This window comes from Furipterus horrens, unplaced genomic scaffold, assembly GCF_987537825.1.
Source record: "Furipterus horrens unplaced genomic scaffold, mFurHor1.1.pri manual_scaffold_17, whole genome shotgun sequence".
Classification (NCBI taxonomy): domain Eukaryota; kingdom Metazoa; phylum Chordata; class Mammalia; order Chiroptera; family Furipteridae; genus Furipterus; species Furipterus horrens.
Genome location: NW_028327187.1, coordinates 89,878,832 through 89,895,627, shown reverse-complemented (window position 1 = coordinate 89,895,627; position 16,796 = coordinate 89,878,832). Strand labels below are relative to the sequence as shown.

The following is a 16,796-nucleotide window of genomic DNA, read 5'->3' as shown; positions in this document are numbered from 1 at the left end:
AATAGGCCAGTGGACCAGGATAGAGCCTGGAAACAATCACACATATGTGGATGCTTGATTTATGGCAAAAGGGGTTCCACAGAAGAGTCTTTTCAGTAATTTTGCCGAGACTATTGAATATCTACAAGGAAAGAAATGAAACTGGACTGCTACCTCACAGTGTACCCCAAATCAATTCCAGCTGGATGAGAAAACATAGGAGGCTAATTTTTATAATCTCAGAGTAGTAAATTAGTTCTTAAAAAACAAAAACACCTACCATAAAATAAAAGAATGATAAACTAAACTATATTAAAATTACGAAGTTCTGTTAATCCAAAGATACCATTACAAGAATGATGAGCTAGTTCACTAAGTGGCAATTAGGAAAGAGTACTCAGGAAAATCCACAATGAGATTCTACTACACAACAACTGGCAAAAATGAAAAATTCTGACAATGTCAAGTATTGGCAAGGATGTGCAGCAAAGGTAATATGCAATCATGAGAATAAAAGGAAGGTGCTGTTAATAAGAACTAACAACAGGCTTTTAAGCAGAGGCAGTACCAGGAAGACCAGGACTTGGATCACCTTAGAGAGGGGTCAATTCATACATCTACTTTAGAAAATAGCTTGATATTATTTATGAAAACTGAAGTTGTACATATTCTAAAATCTATCAGTTTCACTCCTAGGTCAATACTCTGCATGAATGTGTACTTAGGTGTACCAGAATATATGTACAAGTTTGTTTACAACAGCATTGCTCCAAACAGCCAAATCTGGAAACAACCCAAATACCTATTAACATTAAAATGGATAAACTAAATGTCCACTGCAACACTATATATGGATAAAATGAAGGAGCACAAAGCAGCCTGAATCAATATCACAGACCAAGAGTATATACTCTATGATTCATTTTAAATAAGATTTTAAAAGACAGGTAACACTGAATTATATTATTCAGGGATACTTATTTGGATGGTATAGATATAAAAGCAAGAAAGTGAAGTCTAGATTAAAATTAATTCTAAGAGAGATAGCGGGTGGTGATCAGAAGGGGTAATGCAGCCCTGGCTGGTGTGGCTCTGTGGACTGAGCACTGGCCTGAGAGCCAAAAGTTCACAGGTTCGATTCCCAATCAGTGCACATGCCTGGGTTGCAGGTCAGGTCCCCAGTTGGGGGTGTGTGAGAGGCAACCAATTGATGTATCTCTTGCACATCAATGTTTCTCTCCCTTTCCTCGCTCCCTTCCCCTCTCTCTAAAAATAAATAAATAAAATATTAAAAAAAGAAAGGGGAATGTAAAAGCTGTTGAGGTGCTGACAGTTTTTAAATTTCTTGATCTGGGTTGTCCACTTTACAATAATCCTTTAAGCTGTATAGTACTGTGTATGCACTTTTCTAAATGTAATATAGCCTATAAAAATATTAATTCTATGTGTGATGCAGGTGTTTATATGTACTCATATATTTTTTTATCTAGTAATTCTAAAAGCTTATTTTGAGGAAATAGAGCAATCAGGAGTGTGAACAAGTAATTATGTACAAGAATATTGTTAATCATAAGATTATTTCTAATAGGCAAAAACAGAAAACTGTAAATATCCAATAACATGTCCCAATAGGGAAATTATTAAATTCAATACATATGGCACATGCATATAGTTTATATATTATAATGCAGACACTAAAATATTCTACCTAAAATATTTACTGGCATAGCAAAATGCTCAAAATTATTAAGTGAAAAGAACCAGGAAACAAAGCTGCATATATAAAATGATCTCAAACTAGTGCAATTGTGATGAGTGTAAGTAGAAGGAAATGTTCTGAATGTTCACTGTGATTAACTTTTGCAAATGGTATTATTTTTGTCATAATTTTCCATAATTTCTAAGTTTGTATCAAGTATGTGTATTGTAAAGGTTGTCAACACTAAAAACTGCTTATAATTTTTATTTTTTATATTCACAAACTATTTCTTTTAAATAACAGAAAGTTAACTGAATTTTCTTCCTATTTTACAAGTATATAAATTTATTCAAAATTATATTAGTGGCTGAAAATCAGCTTTCATATACAAAATTTACCAGTGACAAATCCAAATACATTTCTAACATAGCAGGCATCAGAATGTAGTTTGTTTTCAAATATAGCATTGAAAGCTTAAAATCTTTTCTCTATGGTAACATCTCAATCTACCATTTGTTTTATACAAATATTGCGACACCTAAAATTTTTTAAATAATGTCAAAATTACACAGTAATCATAGTTAAAAGTTAAAAAAACCCAAACTTTGCAATTATTTTTATACATAATTACATTTTGCTTGCAGATTTAGGAGTTTATCAACCCAAAACCCTTCTTCTATTTACCTCTATTTTAGTTTGTACAGAAAAAAAGTTAACATAGCAGGCTTAACCTACTATCTTTTGAAAAGCTTGAAAGCCCTGCTTTCAAGGTTGGTTCTTGATTAGCATCTGGGAATTTGGATAATTTCCTCCCCTCCTAAGTGAAAAGAGTGGCTTGCTGTGTCTAAACTATTTGTACAAACAACATGATTTATCCTGAACACCTGCTTTCCTTTTGGGAGTCTGGAATTTGGTATGTGCCAGGCAGAGAGAGGGTGCCTGCATAACAAGGTCCCAATAAAAACCCTGGGTTTTGAGTCTCTAATGAGCATCCCTGGTTGGCGATATTTCACATGTGTTGTCACACTGGTTGCGGGCCAGAAAACCCTTGGAGCTTGTGCCTGGTTGTCCTTAAACGTCAACCCATGCACCTTTTCCTTTTGCTGATTTTTCTTTACGTCCTTGAGCTGTAATAAATAATAGTTGTGAATATGACTATGCTGAGTCCTCTGAGTCCGCTTAGTGAATCATCAAAGCTAGATGTGATCTTGGGGACCCTGGACACATAGTTCTTTTTAATTTTTTAAAAAGATTTTATTTATTTATTTTTAGAGAGAGGGGAATGGAGGGAGAAAGAGAGGGAGAGAAACATCAATGTGTGGTTGTCTCCTGCACACCCCCAACTGGGGACCTGGCCCATTCACAGGCATGTGCCCTTACTGGGAATTAAACCAGTGACCCTTTGGTTTGCAGGCTGGTGCTCAATCCATTGAGCCACACCAGCCAGGGAGGACACATAGTTCTTAAACCTAAAATGCAACTAATCATTTAATACAGTGGTAAAGCCAGTCAAGAGAAATGTTTAGTTTTAAAATGTCTATAATGATACAAAAGTTTTTTTTTCTTTCCACTAGTATTTATCAAAGGCCTACACAGGCACCCAGCTAGGTCCTTTCATATCTCTTATCTTATTGAATTAGCTTAAGTATCAAGTTTCTAATGTTTAATAGGATCAAACAGCATTTCCAAGCTACCTCCTATTACCCAGTACTTAAGCAGGCATTCAATAAATATGTGCTGAGTAAATGAATAGCAATTTATATCACTACACATAAAATCCAAAACCCAAAATAGATCAGACTAGCTATAAAAATAGGTACAGATCTTCATATAAATTAAAATGCCACTCTAGATTTTTCTTGCTTGATATGAAACAAATCTTTTCCCTTATGTGACAGGTTTGCTGGTATTAATCAATTCTACTCTATCAGTAAAAATGACTTCCACAAACACTCTCATCCCCAACCATAAACATCTGGCCAAAAGAAAATGAAGTAAAATTAAAAAATAAAGTGGCTTTAGTCTATTTATCTCCGTTGTGAGCTAAAAAAATACGAACTGCTAATACTATTTTGAAAGATACAAACTACTGTTTTCATGTCAGATGTGTTTTAAATCCATATTTAATTACTATAAAACTCTCCCCATGGTATATGTAATCATTCTATAATAAGGTAATTAAAATTCCTTGGCCAGCCAATTTAGGATTTACAGCTTAACTTAAGTATCAGACACTTCTAAAGACAAGTTCAGATGTGTTACTTAGAAATAAACATTTCTAAGGGGGTGGGGTGACACAACACAGCCCTGTCTTCAAAATTGAACCTACATTTTAAAATCTGTTTCAGCGATTGCTATAGCCAAGTCCAAATTTAAGTATAATCCCAAAGTGATGGATATAGTGCAAACATATATAGATTTCCAACGATGAATGTTGGGGAAAATTACAACATAATCTCTAAATAGTATTACCCCTACTTTAAAGGTCAATCATCTCTGGACCTTCTGCTCTGGGACCCTCATTTGTTGAAAGTGAATATTTAGGGGTGGGGACTTGGGTACATGCTTGTTTAACAAGCTCTACTCAGCATTTTCCAATGCTAAAATTTTGACATCTATTGCTCTAATTTTTTCTAGCCCTAAAATTCTGGTTCTGTGAGTCTATATTTGAGTATACTTTAAACTGAGAAACCATTCATTAATATAATGCATATCAACTTGTACTAATTTTCTACCACGATAAAGAACGTGAATAATTTCATGACTTCAGTTTAGGAAAAACAAGGGAGAGCTAGCTATAGATAGTCTGTAACAAAGACAGATATGGATACCATATTAAGAAACTTGCTGATAACACAAATAAATTGTTTGATTTAGCCTTTTCTCCATCAAATATTATCAGTGCTGCTTCCAGGTAGCCAACAAATTAGCAAAGTCAACTGACATTGTTTCATTTGCTTCCCCTTTCCTTGTCCACTCTGTATTGGTGTCATGTCATTAAACTGTGGAAGGAACCAGATTATGCATGCATAACTGAGCAATGAACTCCTGAGTACTGAGGGTAATTCTATTCTATTGCCACAAATATGGAAGTAATTCTGGAGTAGCTTTGTCTACATGCAGCTAGATAAGCAATCTCTTACCTAGCCAGTAGGTGGAGGTACATACAAACTTACTGGTTTGCTCTTTGATCCACAGGACCTTAAATCTTACAGTAATTGTTAGTTTTGATTCACCTGTTTGTTTTAAACCCAGGAGATCAAAGAGAATGAAAAAAACTGGAATGATTTCTAAAAAACCATGATGTAAAAAATTTTATATTTCTATTTTGTTTCTGCCTCTTTTGACAAATAATGAAGCAATTTTAACTGTGAATTTATAATCTACTTCCATATCCCTAGAATAAAACAATTCTAAATTTAGAAATATGTCCTCTAAAATTCATGTTCAATCAAGGAAAACTGAACATCAATTGAATATATGACATTAAGACATCATTATTGATTTTGCTAGGTATAATAATAATATTATGGTCATTTTAAAAAGTCCTTAACTGTCAGAAATACAACCAGGAGAATTTATAGTTGAAATGACACTGCTTTAGAAATCTCCAGGAGGGACTTCCGGCCAAGATGGAGGCTTAGATGGACATGCTCGGCCTCCCTCTACAACTAGAGAGGAATACAACTACTTCAAAACAAAAGATAACTAGAAATTCCAGAAAATAAAACTACACGGAAGCCCAACGTATGGAGTTATAAACCAGCAGCGCTCTTTGGGCAGGTAGGAAGAGCAAAAGTGGGTGGTGTTGTTTGCGGTCGCACCAGGGACAGCGGCAGGGAGGACAATCCCGGCTGCAGTCAAACCCCGGCGGCTCACAACCCCAACGCTGGGAAAAGCAGCCACCACATCGCCTCGAACAGTGAGGCCCAGGGGGCGGGAGGACGGATCCTGGTCTCCTAGCCGAATAACTGTGTGAATCCATCTTGGACCCCCGCCCCCACACAAACCTCCAAAGGGCTGCGAAAAAGGTTGCGGATCGCCACTGGTCGCTGGGCAGTGACAACAAAGCACCAGCGAGAAAGGTTGCGGATCGGCGCTGGTCGCTGGGTTTGACGAGTACACAGGCACTGCCCCCTATAGCCAGCCCAAGAAAATAAAACGCATCTGTCAAAATGAGGCAGACAACTATAGAAATCCCGGTAGCACAGCTCACCAGGCAACAGATGAAGAACCTGACAGATGAACAAATAAGAAACCTGTCAGAGGCTCAGTTCAGGGCCATTGTTATCAGGTGGCTTACAGAATTAACAAAAGATCTGGAAAAAGATGAGAAAGAATTGAAAAACACTCATACTGAAAGGAACAAAACCTCATACGAGACAGATGGTGAAAAAATAAAATCCAGAGTTCAAATCAACAAACCAGAACACAAAGAAGGAACAAACAGTCAACCAGTGCAGAGAGAAAAAACGGGAAGCAAGGAAAATGATGACAGGATCAGAAACCTGTGGGACAGCTATAAAAGGCCCAACATAAGAATCATTGGTTTGCCAGAGGGCGAAGAAGATGAACTAGAAATGGAAATATTAAGTGAAAATATAATAAAGCAGAACTTCCCAAACTTGGGGAAGGAATAGACTTACAGGTCCAGGAAGCACAGAGAATTCCAAAAAAACTGGACCCAGGTAGAACCACTCCAAGACACATTATAATCAAAATGTCAAAAGTTAAAGATAAAGAGAGAATCTTAAAAGCAGCAAGAGAGAAGAAAAGAATCATGTACAAAGGGGTCCCAATTAGACTATCAGCTGACTTCTCAAGGGAGACCCTGCAGGCAAGAAGGGACTGGCAAGAAATATTCAAAGTAATGAAAATCCAAAACCTACAGCCACAAATACTCTATCTAGCGAAACTGTCATTCAGAATAGAAGGGCAGAGAAAGTGTGTCCAGGACAAAGTAAAACTGAAGGAGTTCATTAGATCCAAACCACTGTTATATGAGATGTTAAAGCGACTGGTTTAGAAGGAGGAGGATCAAAATTATGAACATTAAAATGAAAACTGCATCACAACAACGAACAACAAAAGCTAGGGAATTGAAACAAAGGCAAACTAAGTAGGCAATGAGAGTGGAAAAAGAACTACAGGTATGGGGAGCATATTGGGGGGAGGTCAGCAGGGAGGGGGAAGGCTAAGAGGGAGGGAGATGGTACAGGAATTAAGAAGCATAGGAGGGAATGGAATAGACAGAGAGAGGTTGAGAAGAACTATATGCACAACTAATGGACATGGTCAAAAAGCGGGGGACAACTGGAGGGAGGGGGGCCACCAGGTGGAGGGGAGAAGAGGGAAGGGAAATTGGGACAAATGTAACATTATAATTAATAAAACACATTTTAAAAAAATCTCCAGGAGATAGAAAAGGCAACAGTAATGGATAGGTAGGAAAAGAATGGCAAAATGTTGATAATGGTTGAAGCAGAGTGACAGGTACACTGAGGTTCATTATAGCATTTTCTTTTTTTTTAATGTATTTTATTGATTATAGTGTTACATTTGTCCCATTTTCCCTTCCCTCTGCTCCCCTCCACACGGTGGCCCCTCTCCCTCCAGTTATCCCCCCCTTTTAGTCCATGTCCATTGTTTGTGCATATAGTTCTTCTCAACCTCTGTCTATTCCATTCCCTCTTACTATGCTCCTTAATTTCTATACCATCTCCCTCCCTCTCCCCCTTCCCCCTCCCTGCTGACCTCCCCCCAATATGCTCCCCATACCTATAGTTCTTTTTCCACTCTCGTTGCCTGTTTTGTTTGCCTTTGTTTCAATTCCCTAGCTTCTGTTGTTGTTTCTTATGATGCAGTTTTCATTTCCGTGTTCATAGTTTTGATCCTCCTTTTTCTAAACCAGTCCCTTTAACATCTCATATAATAGTGGTTTGGATCTGATGAACTCTTTCAGTTTTATTTTGTCCTGGAAACACTTTCTCTGCCCTTCTATTCTGAATGACAGTTTCGCTGGATAGAGTATTCGTGGTTGCAGGTTTTGGATTTTCATTACTTTGAATATTTCTTGCCAGTCCCTTCTTGCCTTCAGGGTCTCCCTTGAGAAGTCAGCTGATAGTCTAATTGGGACCCCTTTGTACATGATTCTTTTCTTCTCTCTTGCTGCTTTTAAGATTCTCTCTTTATCTTTAACTTTTGACATTTTGATTATAATGTGTCTTGGAGTGGTTCTACCTGGGTCCAGTTTTTTTGGAACTCTCTGTGCTTCCTGGACCTGTAAGTCTATTTCCTTCCCCAAGTTTGGGAAGTTCTGCTTTATTATATTTTCACTTAATTTTTCCATTTCTAGTTCATCTTCTTTGCCCTCTGGTAAACCAATGATTCTTATATTGGGTCTCTTATAGCTGTCCCAGAGGTTTCTGATCCTCTCATCCTTGCTTCCCATTTCCTCTCTCTGCACTGGTTGACTGTTTGCTCCTTCTCTATGTTCTGGTTTGTTGATTCGAACTCTGGATTTTATTTCCTCACCATCTGTCTCGTATGAGGTTTTGTTCCTTTCAGTATGAGTGTTTTTCAATTCTTTCTCATCTTTTTCCAGATCTTTTGTTAATTTTGTAAGCCACCTGATAACAATGGCCCTGAACTGAGCCTCTGACAGGTTTCTTATTTGTTCATCTGTCAGATTCTTCATCTGTTGCCTGGTGAGCTGTGCCACCGGGATTTCTATAGTTGTCTGCCTCATTTTGACAGATGCGTTTTGTTTTCTTGGGCTGGCTATAGGGGGCAGTGCCTGTGTACTCGTCACAACCCAGCGACCGGCGGCGATCTGCAACCTTTTTCGCTGCGCTGTGGCGCTTTGTCGTCACTGTCCAGCGACCAGTAGTGATCCGCAACCTATTTCGCAGCGCTGTGGCGCTTTGTCGTCACTGTCCAGCGACCAGTAGTGATCCGCAACCTATTTCGCAGCGCTGTGGCGCTTTGTGTGGGGGTGGGGGTCCAAGATGGATTCACACAGTTATTCCGCTAGGAGACCGGGATCCGCCCTCCCGCCCTCTGGGCCTCACTGTTGGAGGTTATGTAGTGGCTGCTTTTCCAAGCGTTGGGGTCGCGAGCTGCTGGAGTTTGACTGCAGCCGGGATTGCTCTCCCTGCCGCTGTCCCAGATGCTACCGCAAACAGCACCGCCCCCTTTCGCTCTTCTTACCCGCCCAAAGAGTGCCGCTGGTCTATAACTTTGTACGTTGGGCTTCCGTGTAGTTTTATTTTCTGGAATTTCTAGTTATCTTTTGTTTTGAAGTAGTTGTATTCCTCTCTAGTTGTAGAGGGAGACCGAGCGTGTCCATCTAAGCCTCCATCTTGGCCGGAAGTCTTCTTTTCATTTAAAAATACCCCCAAAAGGTTAAAAATTTTCAAATATAGATCCATGTTCTAGTGATATGAATTAACATTGGAATTAGGTGAGTGACTAGTAAACTGCAATTTTAATGTGGTCTCATCTCAATATATAGCCATTGATGAATTATTTCAATCATACCTGAATCATATAAATGAGCTATACAAAATCTAATACAGATTCAACATTGAGAAACTAAAACTAGCCTGTTCAATCTACTGAAAACAGTAGAATTGTAGAGTACTTCACCATTTTATAAAAAGTAAATTCATGTAATTTTCTCATGTAGTTCTCATAATCTTATGAAGGTTTTAAAGGTGAGAAAACTGAGGCTCAGAGAAGCTAAAAAGACTTGGCCAAAGTCACGTAATTAATAAAAGTGACATAGTTGGGACACTAAACCAAGTTTTATGAAACCAAAAACTGCTTTCTCTCTATTGTACTTAGATCCTTTTGAAACAAATAGCAATCAGGGTGAAATTTAAGCAAAATCAAAAATTTTGCTTTCTATGCTCACTATAGTATGTGATGAAACCTATTTTTTTAGTTTTCTCAGTGAATAAAAATTAGAAACATTTCTTAAATAAAGAATAAAATTTAACCAGAAAACGTGATTAAAAGAATTATAATATCTTAAAATTGGAAGGGATGTTAGAGGCCCTCTCTAGTCCAAAATCCAGCTTCAGCTTGAGTACTTCTGGTGAGGAATGTGTATTCTGTGAGAGAGCCCATTTCATTTACAGTTAGTCTAATCATTAGAGGCCTTTGATTAGGGGTGAAATCTACCTGCCACTTGTTGATTCCCATTACAACCCTGACCCTACACTGAAAAAACATATTATCCTCTTACAGATGGCAATCTTTCAAATAACTGAAGACATCCATAATGTTCTACCATGGGCTTCTGCTGTGAGGACTCTTTTAGCAGAAAAAGGAAACCAATAGATTCTTGGGTAACTAAAGACTCCCAACCTTTTCAATAGCTCTTCCATGCCAGTGGTCTTCAAACTGGGACTACAGTATCTCTGGGAGTACTCATGGTCCTTCCAAGGGATTAGGATATTTTTAAGGCAATCAATTTCCATATCTTCATTTGCCATAATTTGGTCTATCTGAAAACAAGTCTGTGGTCTGCTGAGTTTTCTTTTACATCTCCACTCACAGGAACCCATCGCAAATGACAAACCACTTGCCTATCCTGAGATGCTCCCTTAGCTTCAAAGAGACAACTGGGGAATGCAAATCTCCTGTGGGAAGGAGAGAACCTTGACAGCAAAACAGAAAGCTTGGTAAAGAAAGAGAAAAACCGTCTTATTTCATCCACACAATATATTCATGGCAAAGCCTGATCTGTTTTAGAATTAGAAGGAGGGATCAAGGAAAAAGACCTCATGCACAAGGACAACAGTGTGGTGATTGCAGGGAGGAGGCGGTATAAAGGGACTAAATGGTAATAAAAAAAATACAATAAAAAAACTATAGTAACATGATTGTCACAGGGATGCCTATTAACACTTTAATTTTATTTGAAAAATGAAGTCAGATTTTTTTCTGACAGAAAGTGCGACTGATTTGATTCACTGGTTTGACAGTGATGACTAGTTTTGCCATTCAGGTTCACACAGCAGACATAAAGTGAATGAGATAAAGGTGCAGCTCTACAGTTTTGAAGAAAATATATTTAAAAATATGAGACACTGAAAATTACAACCTCACAATGAAAGTTTTTATATATCAACTTAAAAATAAGTGAGGAGGTACATAGTTTTAAGAAATTTTTAGTAGGTTTACCAACAAAAATTTTGAAGGCTGTGACTGTGACAGAATTTCTAGGCTCTTTCCTACTCTGGTTATCCCTTTCTGGAAGCGTGCCAGTGTCCTGCTTACTGTGAACATGCCAGGATACTGAGCAGTATACAATACAGTGGGAGTGTGGCTTGGTTCTGAATACTATATTCTCATAATTAGTGTAGCCAAAGGTTCCATTCAGGGCCTTTATAGCTCTGTTGCAACAGCTACAACATTTACAAATTTTTCACCTAAGAAGTTACAACTAAATTCACAGTAAACTTGCACTTACATATTTGAATGAATGAGTTTATATCAACTGGTCATAAATTTCATCTTCTTTTTTTCAGCTCTTTGCTGCAAACTTATAAATTATTTTAAAATTTTGGTCTGTATATTCAGTGTATTAGCTAGTCTTCTGTGGGAGTAGCTTTTGACAAAGTTCCCAGTGATCACCACCTCCTGGTATTCACACCCTTGTGTAATCCCCTCCCTTTGTGTGTGGGCTGGATTTAATGACTTATTTCTAACTAATAGAATATGGCAGAACTGCTGGTGTAGGATTTCTGAGATTAAGTTACAAGATTGACCTCAGTCTTGTTAGTACTCTTGCCCTCTTGCTTGCTCACTCTGATGAAGCCAGCTGTTGTGTTGTGAGCTGCTCCATGGAGGAACCCAGGTACAAGGAACCTAGGGTGGCCTCAGGCCAATAGCTCATGAGGAACTAAGGCCTTCAGTCCAATAGCCTGCTACCAACAACGATGTGAGTGAGCTTGGAAGCAGATCTATCCCCAGTGGAGCCTTAAAATGACTTCAGCCCTGGCCAAATCCTTGATTATTATCTTGTGAGAGACCCTAATCAAACTCACTGATTAAAATTGGAACTGCATAGGATGGCATCCCATAAAGGTTACCATCTCTGGACACAATCATCTAACCAGCTATAAAATTACCCAGTTGTCCTATCCTTAGCTCACATTTCTCCTCTTACTGACAATAATTGTATGAGAAATATGTCAAGTGGCTTACTGAAATCAAGATACACTATTATCTACAGAATTGCCTTTATAAGCCAATAAGGTTATTAAATCAAAGGAGAAGTTAAGTCTGGTATTACTTGTTTTTAGTTGCCACAGAGGCTTGCTCCATGGAGGCCTCTGCTGCCATCCCACTCCTCTTCATGAAGACTCCTATGATCAGAATTTTCTATTTTGGGGCCTCCTATTTCTTAACTCTTTCTTTTTAGAGCCTCTTCTCTGAAGTATGCTAAAAATGTGAGGGTAACTAAATATGACTAGCTTTTGCTTCCTCAGTCACTGTGAACTTTAAGATGAGATAATCCTTTTATTCTTATTATTTTTAGGTCTTTGTGAATAGATGAGTTCAAACTATTGTTAAATTTTAGAAGAAAGCATTAGTGTTATTCAAAACCAACATTGCTTAAAAATTTAACCCTTAAGAAAATAAAATGTACACTCACAATTCAAAAACCATGTAAAGCATTCCATCTGAGCTATATGTTTCCAATAACTCTACAATGTGGGGATGTTTCAGCATATGACAGATACTGGCTTCCCGCTTTAGATCTGCAAAACAAACACACAACATGCTTCATTAGGTAGGACAAAAGACAATCAGAGTGAATGATGAATGAATGGATGTGATCTATGGGCACATGAAGATTCCTCTTAACTAAAGAGATGAAATCCCCCATTTAAGCTAAGCCTAACTTTTTACCCTTTAAAATCTTTGACACTATAACTTCTCCATGTCCTTTGCCAGCTTAAATCTATATATATTATAGAGTCAGCTGTTATTAATAAAAAATGTAAATAGCACAAATAAATACTTTCCCCAAACTCTTATAATCAAGTCTTGAAATTTATAATGCTTTCTTAATCTAATAAGTAACTTAATTTTCTGTTTTGAATTTTACCTCTTTTTCTTAGTTTCCCCTAAATTTGATAATAATATATTGTCTTAGCCTAAAATTTAGCATTTATAGGTACACATCAGGGAAGTTACATGGAGTAGGGGGCAAAAAAGAATATGGTTTAAACAGAAAAGATAGTACTCCCAGCATCAAAGTCACAATTTTTTTTTTTACATCATTTATAAAATGTGTTGGATAATTCAGGACACGATCTAAAGTGTTATTTTGAAGAACAAATTCAGATAATGTAGGTAAGACCAGTGTGTAAGTTCCATAGTACTATTAGGAAAATAAAACTGTTACTATCATCACTGTCATCATGATCATATAAAAACAATTTGCCATGTCTACATGGAACAAGATAATTAAAGCCCTCTTGTGTTAATAGTGCTGGAGTTTTACCTGTTTGGATGAATAAAATCCAATATGACATTTTATATTTGGAAGTAGAGGGAGACAGCTAAAGAGAACAAAGGCTAAGGATATATTGCCAAAAGCAAAAAAGATAACATTATCTCCTCTTTGATTTAATATTAATTCAACTTAGCCTTTGCTGAGGGAACCATAGAAGACTTACATAAGGGTAATGAATGAAGAAAGCAAATCAGAGAATTAGACACAAGAGAAGTCACTAGCAAAGGAAGAATCAATAACACAACATTAAGAAAGGGAATAGAAGAAATTAAGGCGTGAGTAGTTGAAGAAGGCAGAGAAAAGGCTATAAGATTCAGCCAAGAAAGACCTTTAGCATTCTGGGCAAGATGAAGTTGTGGGGAGATGCCAGGTTTGAGGTCAGTATGCAGGAGACAATTATGTAATAATAAATTAAAATTTATCATGTCTTTCACTGGGCCAAGTACTTAATATAGTCATTGTCATATACTATCCCAATAATCCTGTGAGGTAGGTATTTTACAGATGAGGAAACAAGCTTAGAAACATGTTCAAGATCACATAGCTAACACAAGGGGTAGGTTTGAGCCCTGGCCTCTCCAACTCCGTGATTCTGGGTTTAGACATAATCAGTTAAGAAGAATCTGGCAGTAGGAAAGGAACAGAAGGGCCAAAGAAGGTCTGATTGTCTGTTCTTGCTGTTGTTTTAGAGGGAACACTCTGTGTGTTTATAAGTGGCTGTGATGAAAAGCCCACAGGATCTGGAGTTGGGAAACTTGGTGCAGGCCCTGTCTCTATCACTGCTACGTGCCAGCAATGGCTAATATCTACAAATGCCTTTCTTACTCCAAATGAAATGGGAAAGGCGCTAGGTGATGTAAGACCCGCAGAGTCTACTACATGGACATCAGAGGGGCAGTGGTAAGATTCAAATGAGAAAATGGATATGAAAGGACTTGTATGGAGTGCAGCACTATGGGGCTGAGGGGTAAGGTGCCTCAGTGTTCACTGTAAAAAAAGAGATGGGAGGTACCTGAAAGATGGTCTCCATCTCCTGAAGTGGTTGGAAAGGTCCTGCAGGGGAGGAAAGGTGTGAATCAGGTGTGTGTTTTGTGCTGGGAAGTCATTACTATAAGGAAGGCTTATGACAAGTGTCCTGGAGGGCCAGGCTGAAGCCAGACAACAGAAATCAGATGCCTGCAGCTTTTCTCTCTCTTCAAGAATGTTCTGCATCCTGATGCTTATGAAAATCTTAGGAGTTTTATTACTTATTTTTATGTTTGCTTCTAGCTTCTCATTTTATTAGAAGTTACCCTTTTAATACTTTCTGTTTTCGCCACAGTCTCTCTTTCCATTTCTTTCTATTCTGATATAAAAGCTGATTTTAACTCAATGCTCTGACACTGGAGTCAAGAAGTAAGAGGGGTTTAGTGTTTGCCACTGAAAACTGGTCTTTTCTCCTGTTTACAGTTTATTTTTTCATTTTGCCCCATTCATGTACCTACAGTGTGTTTCAGCCTCCACACTCACCATCTGCCATAAACCACATTTGCTATACTGAAAGTAGACATGAATACACTAAATAAAGAGCCTTTCATTAGAACTTGCACATCACTGCTTGGTATGTGGCTGAATATGCTCCTGGTCTAGTCACTATCACTTACCCACCCTCAGAATGAAGAAAGAATTGCTGGGGACCCTGCCTTCAAAGATGAAAAACATTTAAGTGTCATCAAATCTGACATTTCAGCGACTAAAATCAGAACACTAATTAAACGGCATAGAACTAACAACAGAAAAAATATATTTCAAATTATAAGAGCAAGAATGCAAAAACTGGCTTACATCTAGGATAAATGGTACCATTGTCCATAATTTAAGTAACAATTAAATGAGTGTATTAAAAATCCTAAATAGAAAAATCATGAGTTAAAAAATACAAATGTATAATATATGCATTCTAATTGTAGATTCCAAGAATATTAAACTCTAAATGTTTGTTTTAGATTACGACTCACTTTATTGCAATGCTTTTATTGTGGTGGTCTGGAACCAAACCCACAGTATCTCTGAGGTATGTCTATATTTGTGTACAAATCAACTCATAAGGCAGAGTATAAGGAAGTTTGAAAGTAGGTGCTGATCTGAGAGATCATCTGACTGCTTGCTTAAAGATATGAGCACAGAACATTCCTGTAGTGATCTGACCTAGAGTTATCGTGGCTGTTTGGAGGTGCTTCTTTGTCTACAGGTCACTGGTAACTCTCTCCATTTTTTCTTGTACCTTTTCATTTTCTAATTCCCGAGGGAAATTTTAAAAGATTTTAAAATAATCTATTTCTATGTTTAGTGCCCTTATAAAATATTTGACTACATGCCTATATTTTATCAATTTATTTCCCTTTAAAAGGAGCACTAGTAGTATGGGAAGTAATATTTAATTTTCTGACCAAATTTGGAGAAACACACAAATTAAATCAACTTCCTACATGGCATAAGGACTACTACTCTTACTCCTTTTCCTATTACCACTACTACTAGTTTCCTATGATGTTTGGGCCTAAAATTTTTTTAAAAGAATTTTCCTGGAAAGTACTTACTTATTCATTTCATTACTAGTTGATCTTGTGATAGAATTCTTCATACTATCTTTGAAAAGTTGGATGTTACTTTTAGAGTGTCACAATTCTGCAACAAGTTAATTTGACCATGGGTCAAAAATAATTTGGGTATTTCCAAATACGACTGAAGGAATGACTTCTGACATTCTTAGCACTGGGTTAGCAATCTTGACCTCAGTATACATGTATAAGAGATCTAAATTTAAGTGAGCTTGCCCAGAACCATTCAACAAAGATTTAGATCAGCACTATCTATTAGAAATAGACTGTGAGCCATATATAAAATTGAAATTTTTTTGGTAACCACATTAAAAAGTAAAAACAGTTAAAATTTATTTTAACATATTTCATGCAATCTAATATATCCAAAATATTATTTCAACATACAATCCTATTAAAAATTATTAATGAAATATGTTAATTCTCTTTTTGTACTAAGTCTTTGAGATCCAATGTGTTTTATACTTCTAGCACATTTCAATTCATAGCAGCCATACTTCAGGTGTTCAAGAGCTACATATGGCTAGTGGCTACCAAATTGGAATGGTGCAACTCTAGATAAAATGACTCTCCCAAAATGGATTCTTCTGCATTTCTATACAGATATTTGTAAAGCCATTCAAGAAAGAATCTAAACTAAAACAGACACGTTTTTGTAAAAAAATATTTCTATGTAGGGAAATGCTACAGCTTCTTTGGATAACCTAATTCCATCACTTAATAATTAAAAATGGAATTTCTTCACTATTCTAATCTACATTCTTTAATTTTTAATTATTTTATCTTGATTAACCTACCATACATGCAAAAGGTAGTCAACATCCACTGTCTAGTAGTAGCCCTTTGTACACTTCAAAATTTAATGAATGACCTTAGACTATGCAGTGCATTTGTTTACCATGCAACATTTGAGATTATAAGTGCCTCTCTATAAGTCCTTATATAAAAACACAGGGGAACAATTTTTAACATAATTCCTGTTGAG

General features: G+C 37.1%; 1 protein-coding gene across 10 annotated transcripts in view; it reads right to left on the bottom strand.

Annotated features, from left to right (window-relative positions):
* CASK (calcium/calmodulin dependent serine protein kinase) overlaps nucleotides 1-16,796 on the bottom strand; it is a 419,618-nt gene that overhangs the window by 234,964 nt on the left and 167,858 nt on the right. For all 10 annotated transcript variants that reach the window (XM_090265298.1, XM_090265289.1, XM_090265291.1 and 7 more), the window contains one exon: nucleotides 12,345-12,450. In XM_090265298.1, the coding sequence (XP_090121424.1) occupies nucleotides 12,345-12,450 (106 nt within the window). The remainder of the gene's footprint in view (nucleotides 1-12,344; nucleotides 12,451-16,796) is intronic.